The 13,450-nt window shown below is 46.1% G+C and overlaps 1 protein-coding gene across 3 annotated transcripts in view; it reads left to right on the top strand.

Moving 5' to 3' along the window:
* The window catches only part of RSPO1 (R-spondin 1), a 143,876-nt gene that overhangs the window by 96,238 nt on the left and 34,188 nt on the right, over positions 1–13,450 (top strand). For all 3 annotated transcript variants that reach the window (XM_072136764.1, XM_072136762.1, XM_072136763.1), the window contains one exon: positions 11,085–11,418. In XM_072136764.1, the coding sequence (XP_071992865.1) occupies positions 11,328–11,418 (91 nt within the window). In that variant the 5' untranslated portion in view covers positions 11,085–11,327. The remainder of the gene's footprint in view (positions 1–11,084; positions 11,419–13,450) is intronic.

Raw genomic sequence — 13,450 nt, 5'->3', positions numbered from 1 at the left:
ACCAGTGAGCGAGCATGAGGAAATATGTACTTTCCGGAATGTTCCAGTACTGTACGAGTGATAGTCACACAGGTAGTCAGCTAACAAATTCATTTAAGCCACAATGATGAAAGCTTAAAGATACAAGGAGATATATTCATTATTTAGTTATTTGTATAGCACTGTATAGAAATTGTCATCATTCTTATCATTCCCTGATGCAATTACGGCTTAAATGGGAGGTAGTAAACTATATAAAACAAAAAAGAACTATTACTCATTTAATAACTCTTCCACCATTTTGTTTGTTTCTGATATTCTTTGTCACTTTTTCTGCAGTGATGATGTTATATCTGCACATCACGGCCTCACAATATATGATGATATCCCCACACGACAGTAATAGTTATAGATCTGGTATAATCTGCAAAATGATTCTTAGTTATCAATACCAAACCTGCCCAATGGAAACTGGATCATTCCAAAGTTCTTAATAAGTAAAGAGCTGAAGCTAAAGAATTAGTGCACAGTGTAATGTAAGTGGCATATTTTGAAGCTGATGGGCCCCAGTGCAAAGTTTGTGCCAGGGTCCCGACTACAATGTATGGTTTATAGTACTAATCTTCTCATATGGGAAAGTGAGACCTTATGGGCCCCCAAAGCCTCTTGGGCCCTGTTGCGACTGCACCCTCTGCACCCCCTCAAGTTATGCCCCTGGGTGTTAGTACTTTCTCAGTTATGATTCCAGTTTTATATAAGACTGTGCTAAAAATTGACTTACACCATCACAACCTGAACTGCCAACATTTTTTTCCAATTGCTAAAGCTTAAAGCTGCTTTATGAAATCATAGAAAAATGCAAAGGACAATGTCACATACTATAATTCATTGTTCTGAATGCTCCTGAATGCTTCCAGATTCCCCACTTTAACATTATTGCACATGTGAAAGTAAGCATACCCTGCTGTGGTATATTTTGGGTTGGGTCTTAAAATCGTAATCTATGATAAAATGCATTTTTTAATCTAAAAAGTAACAGATAAGAAGTACAGATAATGTTTTTTATATTAGTTCTAAAAATAATGAGTGGTACTCTATAAATTATTAACATTGAATATGATTTTGAAATTACACTGAGCATTAGGTGCAGAGAATACCTCTTTTATCTATATTTCCATGGTATTCTTTTCCAAACAGAGATGAAAAAATGTTCAGTTCATATTTTATTACTTTTTTCCTACAGAAATGTGAAATAGTGAATAGTGTAGCGAGGTTCAATGTTCAAATGTCAATAGCTGTCATGAGACTTATGCACACTTCAATAGGCAGGCACATGGACATGTGAAAAAGGGGCATGCTAAAGATTCTCTGCTGCATCTACCACTCACTATATGCAACTGTCTTTGTTACTTTGGAAGATCACATAGGACAACTTAAACTGCAGAAGTTGACTTCTCTAGTTTTATCACTTTATTGGCCTATAGCGACATCTTCTGGTTACATTGAGGAGCATTCTACCGCTCTGTAGTAATGTTTCTATATTGGACCACATCCATTACATTTTCTGTCTGACTCTGCATTGAAAATCTGCTTGGAAATGTATTAATATAGTGTCTGCACAAGTTTTGTGTCGCGGCTGCACTGCACAAGAAAGAAAAAATGTGCACGTAAAGGGTAATGTTAGTGCGGAGTTTGCGCCACATTTGTTTCTGATTTGCGGCACAATTCTGCAGCATGAATAACGTTCACTGAAAAAAAAATGGTGCAGGGGTCAGAGTCCTCAGCATATTGATTAGAGTCTGATTCATCTTTTCACACAGCCCGTTGCCTTGGGGATGATAAGCCATACCTCCCAACATTTGGGAAAAGGAAAGAGGGACAAAATGGCGGTACGCGTAGTGTGCCGCGGCGAACCCCCTAAGCCACACCCCCAATCACTCCCTGGCCACGCCCCAAATTTTAGCCATATTAAAAATAATAAAAATCATAATTTAAAAAAAAAAAAATACATTATCCTCATTGGGATTTGAACCCAGAACCTGCAGTGTCCATGTACAATAATAACACAGCGCCTCAACCCACTGAGCTATAACCTCTGTGATTAACAAGTGGAGAATTTTGGTAACTAAGAACTATATACTGCCTTGGTATATAGGGAGGGATCTTCTCAGAGATTATTATTGTAATTATTGAGACTATTATTATTATTATTATTATTATTGAGATGATTATTATTATTTTTACCATTATTAATAATCATCTCCATAATAATAAAATTTATAATAATAATAATAATAATAGTCTCAATAATTACAATAATAATCTCTGAGAAGATCCCTCTCTATATATCAGTGCATTAGTCTGTGTCACAGTGTAAATGGCAGATAACATGTCTTACTTACCAGAAATCCTCAGCTCTGTATCACTGGGCTTAAAGCTCAGTTAGTTAGGCTCCTGTCTATGGTGCAGAGGGTCCCAGGTTCGAATCTCAGCCTGGGCAAAACTTTATTTAATTTAATTATATAAAGAGCTTGTGTCTGGGGAAGACCTGGAGACCATATATGGACAGATAGAGATCTGAGCTGATGACGTGGTCCCTGCTCTCTCCACTAAGCCGACACTTCTCTGAAAAGGATTCCCTGCCCGATGTCTGCTCTGGGGAACCCTAGGAGATGCAGTGACCATATATGGACAGATCTGAAGCTGATGACGTGGTCCCTGCTCTGCGCTAAGCCCGACACTTCTCTGAAAAGGATTCCCTCCCGATGTCTGTAGAAGCCATTCTGTACTGTGAGTTCAGACTTTCAAAGTATTTACTATGCGGACACAGCAGCGGGACACAGCGGGACCTGGGGGGAGAATCCGTGACAATATCATAGCTGCCCGTGACGCGGGGCAGAGGTACGAAAAACGGGAAAGTCCCGTCAAAATCGGGACGGTTGGGAGCTATGGATAAGCTGTGGTCCTCAGCTTCTTGCAGCCATATAGGGTGCACAGCTCCTGGAAGACTTGGGACTCAAATGCTGTTCCTTGGTCCGTAAGGATCTGGTCCGGACAGCCATAGGGGAGGATGAAGCTCTTCCACAGGGCCGCTGCGGTGGTCCTTGCAGACAGGTCTCTGACAGGTACTGCAACCACAAATTTGGTATAGTGGTCGATGATCGTAAGAGCATAACTGTGACCGGATCTGCTGGGCTCCAACTTCACGTGGTCCAATGCCAGGATCTCCAAGGGCCGTTGGCTCACAATGGGACGTAGAGGGGCCCTTTGATTGTGTCGCTCTCCTCGAGCGATGGCGCAGGCTGGGCATTCTCGACACCAGGCTTCAATGTCGGACTTCATGTTGACCCAGAAGAATCGCCTTCGGAGGGTGGCTTCAGTCTTCTGAGCGCCAAAGTGTCCGGACTGGTCATGGTACATTTCCAGTACTATCTTGGCGTCCCTCCTGGGAATCACAATCTGGTACAGCTGGTCATAAGTGATAGGGTCCAGAGTTCTTCTCTTTAGCAGACCCTGGTGCATGCTCAGAGTCTTTCTCTGGCGCCACAATTGAGACAGTTCTCCATCAGCTCTTCTGCGCCGGATTCTTTCAGGCACTCGCCCACTAGAGAGATAGTCCATTACTTCTCCTATGGCGCGGCTATCAGCCTGAAGACTCATCCAGAGGTCCTTTTCCGCAGGGGGCTCTGACTCTTCTTGAGGAGTAGCTGGCGCTGCCTCTGTCGGTAGGGAGTAAACTCTCTGGGCATCTTGACGCACAAACCGGGCATAGAACGCTGGCATTTCCACATCTTCCCACTGAGCATCCGTGGAGGGTCCATCCCACTGGTCAGGGAGACGGGACAGAGCGTCGGCGTTGTCATTGGTCTTACCAGCCCGGTACTTGATGGTAAAGCTGAAATTGGCAAGTCTGGAGGCCCACCGTTGTTCCAGTGCTCCAAGACGTGCGGTGTTCAGATGCGCCAACGGATTATTGTCTGTGAAGACAGTGAAAGATGATGCAGCTAGGTAGTCCTTGAACTTTTCGGTCACAGCCCAGACTAACGCCAGAAACTCCAACTTGAAGGAACTATAGTTCTGGTCGTTTTTCTCCGGTTCTCGGAGGGAACGGCTGGCGTAGGCTATGACCCTTTCAGTTCCGTTTTGGAGCTGGGATAATACCGCCCCTAGACCTTGCTTGCTGGCATCAGTGTATAGGGTGAAGGGCAGACTATAGTCTGGATATCCCAACACCGGAGGTTCAGTCAGCCGTTGCTTGAGCATCTGGAAGGCAGCTTCTCGTTCGGCCGTCCACTCAATGGATACTCGGGAACGTTGGCTCTCTTTTGGCAGGCCCCTTAGAAGCTCTTGCAAGGGAGCCGCCAGCTGGGCAAACTTCGGGATGAAACGCCTGTAATAACTGGCAAATCCCAGGAAGCTTTTGATGTCCCGTACGGTGGATGGGGTAGGCCAGTCGTAGACAGCTGCAATCTTCTCTGGATCTGGCTCAATTCCATGAGCGCTCACCACATGTCCCAGGTACTTGACACTAGGTTGTAGCAGGTGGCACTTGGATGGCTTGACCTTCAACCCATGTTGGGTCAGGATTTGGAAGACTTCAGCCAGATGGTGGAGGTGGTCTTCATAAGTCTTGGAGTAGATGATGATGTCGTCCAAATATAGCAGGACGGTCTCGAAGTTGCGATGACCCAAACATCTCTCCATCAGCCGTTGAAATGTGCCCGGGGCGTTGCATAGCCCGAACGGCATGTTGTTGAACTCGAACAGGCCCATTGGGGTGGTGAAAGCCGTCTTCTCTCTGTCTTCCGGCGCCATGGCCACTTGCCAGTAGCCACTGGTCAGGTCCAGGGTAGAGAAGTAGGCAGCTGACCCTAGGGCTGCGAGGGATTCCTCGATTCGAGGCAGAGGATAGGCGTCCTTGTGGGTGATATTGTTGATCTTCCTATAGTCAACACAGAATCGAAGGGTTCCATCCTTCTTCTTCACAAGGACCAGCGGGGCAGCCCATGGGCTGTGACTCTCCCGGATAACGTTGGCTGTCTTCATCTCTTGTACCAGCTTCTTCACCTCTTGGTAGCGGGCTGGAGGTATGGGCCGGTACCGTTCCTTGATAGGAGGATGAGAGCCAGTAGGGATGGTGTGTTGGATCAGAGTAGTCTGCCCAAAATCAAGTGGGTGTTTGCTGAAGGCCTGGTGATGCTTCATAACGACATCCAGGACACCTTGTACTTGGTCGGCAGGAGTAAAATCGTCGTCTCCAATATTGAGCTCAAGCCACCAGGATTGCTCGGCAGGCTCATCTTCAGCACCTTGCTTCACTTCCAACTGTTGAGAGGCAGACAGAGAGGTTTCCACCAAGTCTTCAGGATGGACACTGAAGAGAGTGGCTACGGCTTGGTACTTTCTCAGATCCACTGGGGAGTCTCCCACATTTAGTAATCGAATGGGTACTTGTCCTCGGGATACCGTGACTAAGCTCCTGGCGGCTAGAATGGGCAGGTCTTCATCAGCTGGTAGAGGTTCTACTATCGCCTGGTAGTCTTGACCTTGGACGCCCATGCAGGCTCGACACCATACTAACGTCTCAGTCCCAGGTTGAAGGCGAACAGGTTGGGGATCCTTGATCCGGGCTCTGCAGATTTCACCATTAGGGCCAGCAAACTTCTGTTGCGCCGCTAGAACCTGCATAGTCTCCTGAATTACCTTCCGGGAACCGTTGGGCACTGTTGGCAGGGAGTCGTGGAGAGCCTTCAGCACTTCAGGGTAGCAGTTGCGGAGGACATTGGTACCCAGTACCAGGGAGAAGTTACCGTTTTCGGGCACACGTGTCACCACTACGCCCTGTCTGGTTAACTCAGTGTCTCCAATGGTTAGCGTGGGCTCCCAGTAGCCGCGGATGGGTACGGGTTTTCCGTTCGTAGCAATAATGTTCAAGTAAGCCTTGGGAGGCTGGATTAAGGATGCTTTTCCTCGGCATTTCTCGAAGGCAGCACTCCGGAGGGTGGTCACTTGAGAGCCGGTATCAATTAAGGCCGGTAGGGTAACGCCATTGATGGTTACATGAACCATGGGGCGAGTCCCCACGAACCTGGGCATCCAGTTAGCATCTCGGGGACTTACAAGTTCTTCCCTTGGAGGTCGTCCCTTAGCTCCAAGGGTTTGTCGTTTAACTGACGACAGTCATTCTCTTCATGCCCATATTTATGGCAGTAGCTGCACCGATGGCGGGGTTTCTTCTGACTCCAGGTGCTTAACGACTTCGCCTCTTTTGGGCGCTGTTTAGTCGGAGAGTCACGAGGAGTAGCTGACCGTACCGGGTTCTCCTCATAGCGGAGACAGTCACTTCCACCTGGGTCAACCGATCGAGGATTTTATGCAGGGTGTCCGCCAGATTAGAGACCTGTCCTGCTAAGTCAGCAACTTCCGTAGCCACAGGAGTAGGTGATGTCGACTGCGTTGGATAGCAAGCTGGAGCAGATTCTTCCATTTCCACGGATTCAGGCTCTTTCTGCGGTCCAGTAGGCGGTCGGTCCCCTAATATGTCAATGGCAATTTCCTTAAACTCAAGGAAGGAGGCCTGGGCATGTTGAGAAGAGATGATCTTTAGTTGACACCTTTGATTTCTATCAACAAGTCCATTAATAAATTGTTCCCTTAAGGTTTGATCAGAGGTTTCAGCGTCTTTGGGCTCAAGGCAGGTGATGGCCTTCCATGTCTCCTGTAGGGAGAGGGCAAAGTCTCGGAGGGACTCTTGGGGCTTCTGTCTTTTCCCGAAGAATTTCTGCTTCAACTCGGAGACAGTACACTTGTCAAAGGTGTTGCGTAGCCTATCAAGAATCCGGACCACGTTCTGACACTGTTCTCGGGGCCAAGACTTGACTTCCCGGAGAGCGGGTCCTTTCAACTGCCCGATGAGGATGCCCACTTTCTGTTCCTCTGTGAATGGGAGCAAGGCGAAGGTGGCTAACAACTTGTCCCTGAATTCAGGGAGAGTATGTGCTTCTCCCTCGTAGTAGGGTAACCAGGGGGCCCCCAGATAGTAGGGCATAGTCAGAGGCATCATGGTGGGAGTCCCAGGGACACTAGCTGTAGCAGGGCTGAAGGGACTCTCTGGGGGACTTAACATGCTCCGGGTACCCTGAGGAGGGACCAGGGGACGGGACTTGCGCCAGTCCCGTATCTTCGTCCTGGGCGGACATGACTGGCCTAGCTGGGGGAAGTCTGTAGGGTTACACAATGTCCGTTGCTATGGGCGATGGCTAGAATGGGACGTGGGCACTTTAAGACACAGTCACTATTCCCTGGGAGGTGAGCCAATAACCTAGCGTCGGAAACAATCTCTACCCCCCTTTAACTTCCCCAGCGGTACTCACTCAGGATCAGCCGCGGTGACAGGACAGCTCCGGTGCACGAAGATCTCCGTTCCCGATGTCCGGCAGGCAGCAGGGCTCGGTGATGCTCAGCGGTGTTCTCCAGTCGCAGGACACGCGCGCCGGAACTCCGGATGAGGCGCACGCTGCTGGCAGGCTTCAGGTGCGGCCTGCGCCGAAATCCAAGATGGCCGATTAACCCTCTTCGTTGCCGGCCGCACTCGCTCCAGCTCCTCCTCCATGGTAGTTCGCGCTACTCGCGCAGGGGGCGGGGCCTAATGACGCCTCTGGAGTTCCCGCCAGTGATGATTTGGCGGGCTGGAAATACTTGCTGCGCCACACGCCTCTGAGGTAAATGCTTCAGGCGCAGCAGCGCCGGATGTAGCAGAGCTGACACAGTTTTTGCAGGAATTAACCTCTTGAGTGCTGGAGCGGCGCTCGACAGCACGTGGCAGCAGTATAAAGTTCAATGTAGAAACACACAAATACTTGGGCCTAGACCCGGATGGCAGCAGGGTTAGGCAGCACAGTCTTTTTCTTAATAAAGTACAGTCTTTAGTGCCAGGATAAGGCACAGAAGTATATATCCTGTGATTCGAGACGCCACTTGCAACATCCCCCACCGGGGCCTAGCCCTTGAGGTGAGGCCTGGAGACAGCCGGAGCCCGCGGTACCGGAGTGGCTGGCGGTTGCGGCCTAAGCACGCTATTGTCACGGTGCTTGGTACAGGGGAACCGGAGGGCTGTCCTACAGCCTGGCAGGTCTCCAGCAGGGTGGTGTTGGCAAGAAATGATGAGGGAGAGGCTGCTATAGCGGATCTCCCTGGGGCAACCCCTTAATGTCCCAAGTGTAAGTCTCTGGGTGATGGACAGGGTGCCGGTGATGAAGGCAGCCGTATTAGCAGGGACCAGACGGAGACAGAAGTTGAAGAAAACAACTTACAGTTCTTTATTTGAACCAGCAGGAACCGCAGCAAACGTGCCTTTAACAGGTAGATGGAGTGCTGAGATGTGAGTTGGAGGGAGCCTCAGGAGATAGTTCACCAGCCTGGATGTAGAGGGCAGGCTGGGAGGCAGCTGTGTCCTGGTAGGAAGCTTCAGCTTGTCCTGTAGGGCTTCAGGTATCACCTTTAAAGGTAAGATGATACCCCTTTCCTCACTACACTAACTCTAGTCTATTAACTCCACTCTTCAGAGGCAGGGGCTAGACTCTTCCTGCTCTGGTATGGGCTAGACTGAGATTACTCACTCACTCACTAAGTCTACAAGAACTTCTAGTCTTCTCATGAATCTCTCTGAGAGAACCCCAGAACATTCCTGGCCAGAGGTTTTATTACCTCCCTTTGGTCAGGTGGTGGCTGCTCCTCCAATCACATCTCAGCTTACAGAGACAGGATGTAACACAGATCATTGGATACTGGACTCTTACATCATATACAGATTTAACTTCTGCCTTGCCAGGCAGGATTAACCACTGCAATGTCCCCTGTGTGATGTGGTGACATGTTATGGGGCTTATTCGCAAACCCTACCTCGCCATTGCATCGGCGAGGGTGTTGCAACTATTTTTAAAATATTTTACTATATAGAGATACATTTGCCAATATTTGTGAATTTTTCTGAAGTTTAAAAAAACCCCTGTTTGCAAAAGAGAACAGAGAAGCATTTTGGATTATTTCAGGCCATTTTTTTGCAACAAAAATGTAAAGCCTAGTAATTCTAGTACATTTTAACATTAAAGGGGCTGTCCACTTTCAACAAATAATTTATATTGTTTGTGCAATAAAAAGTTGTGCAATTTTCCAATATACTTTCTGTATCAAATCCTCATGGATCTATGCTTGCTGTACTGCCGTAGAGGGGGGTATTCATCAATTTTGGTGCAGGGTGGTGCTGCAAACATGTTATATTTTTCAGTGGGATCTAAGTTTGTAGCGCAAGGGATTACTGTGCCACAAAATCAGCCAGAATTTGAGCCAGAAAAGTGACAGATTCACAAGCGGTGCCACAATTTTGCGCCAGAAACAGAAAAAGTCATGGGTGTCAGAAAAGCAACAAAATTGTGGGGCCGACGCTTCAGATACTAACAGCTCCTGCTCCTGCATGTCCATCATATCAGCATGAAAGTAAACATTAAAGGTTTCTATAGAAGGGCAGCAAGCAGAGATCTTGAAACTGAGATCTTGAGGAATGGATACTTAAAGTATATTGGAAAATTTATAACTTTAAGGTTACATTCATACTTCTTTTCATTACATAGGAGGATCTCCAATGTATACATAAAATGGATGGTTACAACGTATCCTTCCTTATGCTTATTCAGTGGGATACGCTATCCTGTCCTGCCCCTATATTGTGAAAGCAGTAGGACAAGCAAAAATAGTCTGGTATTTGCTGCTGCCTATGTTCAGGATGTCATAGTCTTTTTTATTTTATGTTTCATGCTGGATGCAATGTATACTTGATACGAAGATGGTGCCTCCATTAGTCAGTATATGTCTATGAACAACCTGAAAAGATGGGCCCATCTCACTTAGGGCTTATGCACACGACCATCAGGGGGACGTATGAATGGCCGCAAGTTTGCGGCTGTACATATGTCCCCCATAGACAGCTGTGGCGTACGGGCTTGGTACAGTTCCAAGCGGTAGCCGCAAAAAGATAGAGCCTGCTCTATCTTTGGCGTATTGACGGCCGTGCATTTCTATGGAGAGGGGCAGGGGGAGCAGCACTCACCCTCTCCTCCTCTCCCGCGCGCTGACACGTGCCCCCCGTGCCGTAGCATACGTTAGTGTGAATGCAGCCTTCGGGTGAAAAATTCATAAATAAATGCAAAACATATCAACTAAATTTCCCACCAGATGTACAATGACACATACCGCAGTGCGCTGGAGAGGTGTCCCCTCCCCCCTCCATAGAAAACAGCGGCGCATGGCCGCATAGATGGGGAAGGATAGAGAATGCTTTATCTTTTCCAAGTGTACGGCGTGCATAGGTGCCACACATATGTGGCACTGTACCGCCGTCGGGCCGCCATTGCCGTCTAAGGGGACGTATATACAGCCACAAAGTTGCGGCCGCATATATATACATCCCCACAGACGGCCGTCTAAATGAGGCCTAACTTGAAGTAAAACATGTCACAATAAAACCATCTCTAAATAAATACTCGGTTAGTTAAAGCATTCTAAAGTTGTTACCAGATACACATGGCAGATTGGAAAATAAAGCAAGGTCACTAAAGGGGCGAAGTTACAGATGCCTGCTTTGTGTGCGAAACTAAAAACTGTCCCTACTATTTAATACCTTTAGCTTGGAATTAATTTTTCTTTATTAATTTATATAATCTGAAATGTGCTGCATGGAATCGGTCACTTCTCTTATTCAACCATGTTAAAAACTACTCCAAGCTCTTACATATTACAAAACTCTATACAATAAAATAGTAAGGTAATGGTAAATATGCACATGGATATAAAGAAATGTAAAAACGAAAGTGTCAGCAAGCTTTTTAATTTGGACTGAAAACAAAAAAAATGTCTTCAAATATCCAAATTGGGAAAGAGGTTTCCTTTTATTAATGTTTACAGCCATATAAGTCGACTCGTGAGTTTACATTCATAGGGATGTAAATGACATATGTAAACAAGACCATATGATAAGGTAGAGCATTAGCTGTAATCTATACATTGACCGCCTTTGTATTAACACATCCTCATTGCTGTGTTGTCTGCAGGTGCCCTAGAAGATTCATGTAGTGACGTTACTGTGAACATAAATGGAACACGATCCAAGCTCACAATGTCTGAAGAACTACCTGCCACTTAAGATTCATGGAGCAGATGATATGATTTGCCTATTTTCCCCTGTACCAGGCATGTACAGACTTGCACTCAGCAGATATTGAAACAACCACAAGGGTGGCACAGACTCCCTCCAATCAGCCGGCTTTGCATGCACTCAGTGCTGGAGAGTTACTATGCAGTTTGGACTGTTCACTGTGCTTGTCTTGATCTTGATGGATATTGCAGACAGCAGCAAGGTTGTGAAGGGGAGGAGACACAGGAGAAGTAAGTACAGCACCTATCAATCACCTGTCCTCGGATATCACTATTTAATATTCATGACATATGCACTGCTTTATGAATATTCCATCATTTAGAAAATTATAATGCTATGTATTCATGACTTCATTAAGCCTTTATTAAAGGATTCCAGTCTGGTGATTTAAAGTGTAACTAACCTTTCAGACCAAATTGCACAGATCAATAGGTCAGATGATAATAGTAAACTTTGTAATGTACTTTATTAAAGAAAGATGATAATTTACATGTTTTTCCCCCTTAACAGTTTTTGACAGTAAGTGGAAATCATAATTTTCCCCTGTAATCACATTGTCAGTGTAATAACCAGTGGACTCTGGACCCGCTGTGCCATCCAACCACTCCGACGTTGGTCCACATAATAAGGGTTTTTCCCTGGGCCTCTCTGGTTTTCACACTTTCACCCCTGTACAGTGGTGGTCCCTGTAGGCACTGGGGCGTGGCACAGAGGGATCAGGCAAGCACAACAGTATGTAGTTAGAGCAGGCGACAAAGCATAAGAATCCAGTAACAGGCAGAGGTTGTGGCAGGCAACACAGGTTCAAGAACAAGCCAGCTTCGTACATTGAGGGAAAGGATCAAGATCGGGCTCAAAGACCAAAGCTGGGGTCAAACATAGGAAATCCAAAAACCCAGATTAAAAAGCACACCTTCACTTGGAACACAAAAGAATTGATCCTCCAACACCACCTCTCATTGTTGGAGGGTGCCATTTATTACATGGTGTGCAACAGAGTTGTGGCCAGGAGCAGATTGGCAGAAGAGTCAAGAGAGTGTCATGCACTGACAGGTAGTACCAGCAAGGCACCGTCACAGCAACGGCCACTGAGATTTGCCATTAGCAAAGAGAAGCTGATCGATACTAATGACTTGACTATTTACAAACATTTCAATGGATTCTCTTTTCTCCTTACAGAGCTTAATTATCATGAAATATATTCTCTAGATATATATAAAGAAGTAATGATTAGCCTCCACTCTTTATCTTTCTGATGTTTACTGACTTGAGAAGGTTTTCAGAAACACTGCTCATTATAGGAGAAGAAAGAAGCATACAGATACCACAAAAAAATACCTGCAAAGGATTAGTTAATCTTTAACATTCCCATATACCATGGGACAGATTTACCCATCCTGCTTAATAAAATAATTAAATTAAAACATTTTTTGTTTTTACGAATACAGTTTCTGGTCTCTGCTAACCGTCTCTTATTTTCAGAGTGACATTCGGCCACCATCCTAATATATAGACAATATAAATGTAGACTAAACAGCCTAGAAATGCTCCAGATTTATCATAGTGATTGATACTGGATAATACATTTGTAGGATCTTTACACTTTCTAATTTTAGCACAATATGCCTATTAATTAACTTTCACTGCATAAAAATGGTGTGTCAAATAGGTACATCCGTCCCTATAACCACCCTGCCCTCCTGTAGTATATAGCCAGCCTTCCTCCTGTAGTATATAGCCAGCCTGCACCCCTGGAGTATATAGCCAACCCCTGTAGTATATAGCCAACCCCTGTAGTATATAGCCAGCCTACCCCCTGTAGTATATAGCCAACCTACCCCCTTTGTATTATATAACCAGCCTGCCCCCCTGTAGTATATAACCAGCTTGCACCCCCTGTAGTATATAACCTGCCTGCCCCCTCTGTAGTATATAGTCAGCATGCCCCCTCTGTAGTATATAGCCAGCCCCCTGTAATAAATAGCCAGCCTGAACCTCCCTGTAGTATATAGCCAGCCTGACCCCTTTGTAGTAAATAGCCATCCTGCACCCTTGTACTTGCAATAAGCTAGCTTTTGTGATTATTTCAGGGCCTCTGCGCCACAGGCCTGATAAATATCCCCCATTGTATTTAATGGGTTTTGACAAACTACAACTACTTTTGCAAGTCACGTGCGAGAAAAGCGCAGAATATTAGTCTAGTGAGATGCATAAAAAACGCATTGCACTCTGAGACACATGCAAGTGCAATGCGTTTTTTAA

The sequence above is a fragment of the Engystomops pustulosus genome, chromosome 2, assembly GCF_040894005.1.
Source record: "Engystomops pustulosus chromosome 2, aEngPut4.maternal, whole genome shotgun sequence".
Lineage (NCBI taxonomy): Eukaryota > Metazoa > Chordata > Amphibia > Anura > Leptodactylidae > Engystomops > Engystomops pustulosus.
The sequence above is the reverse complement of the archived record's forward strand: the minus strand, read 5'-3'. Positions and strand labels throughout refer to the sequence as shown.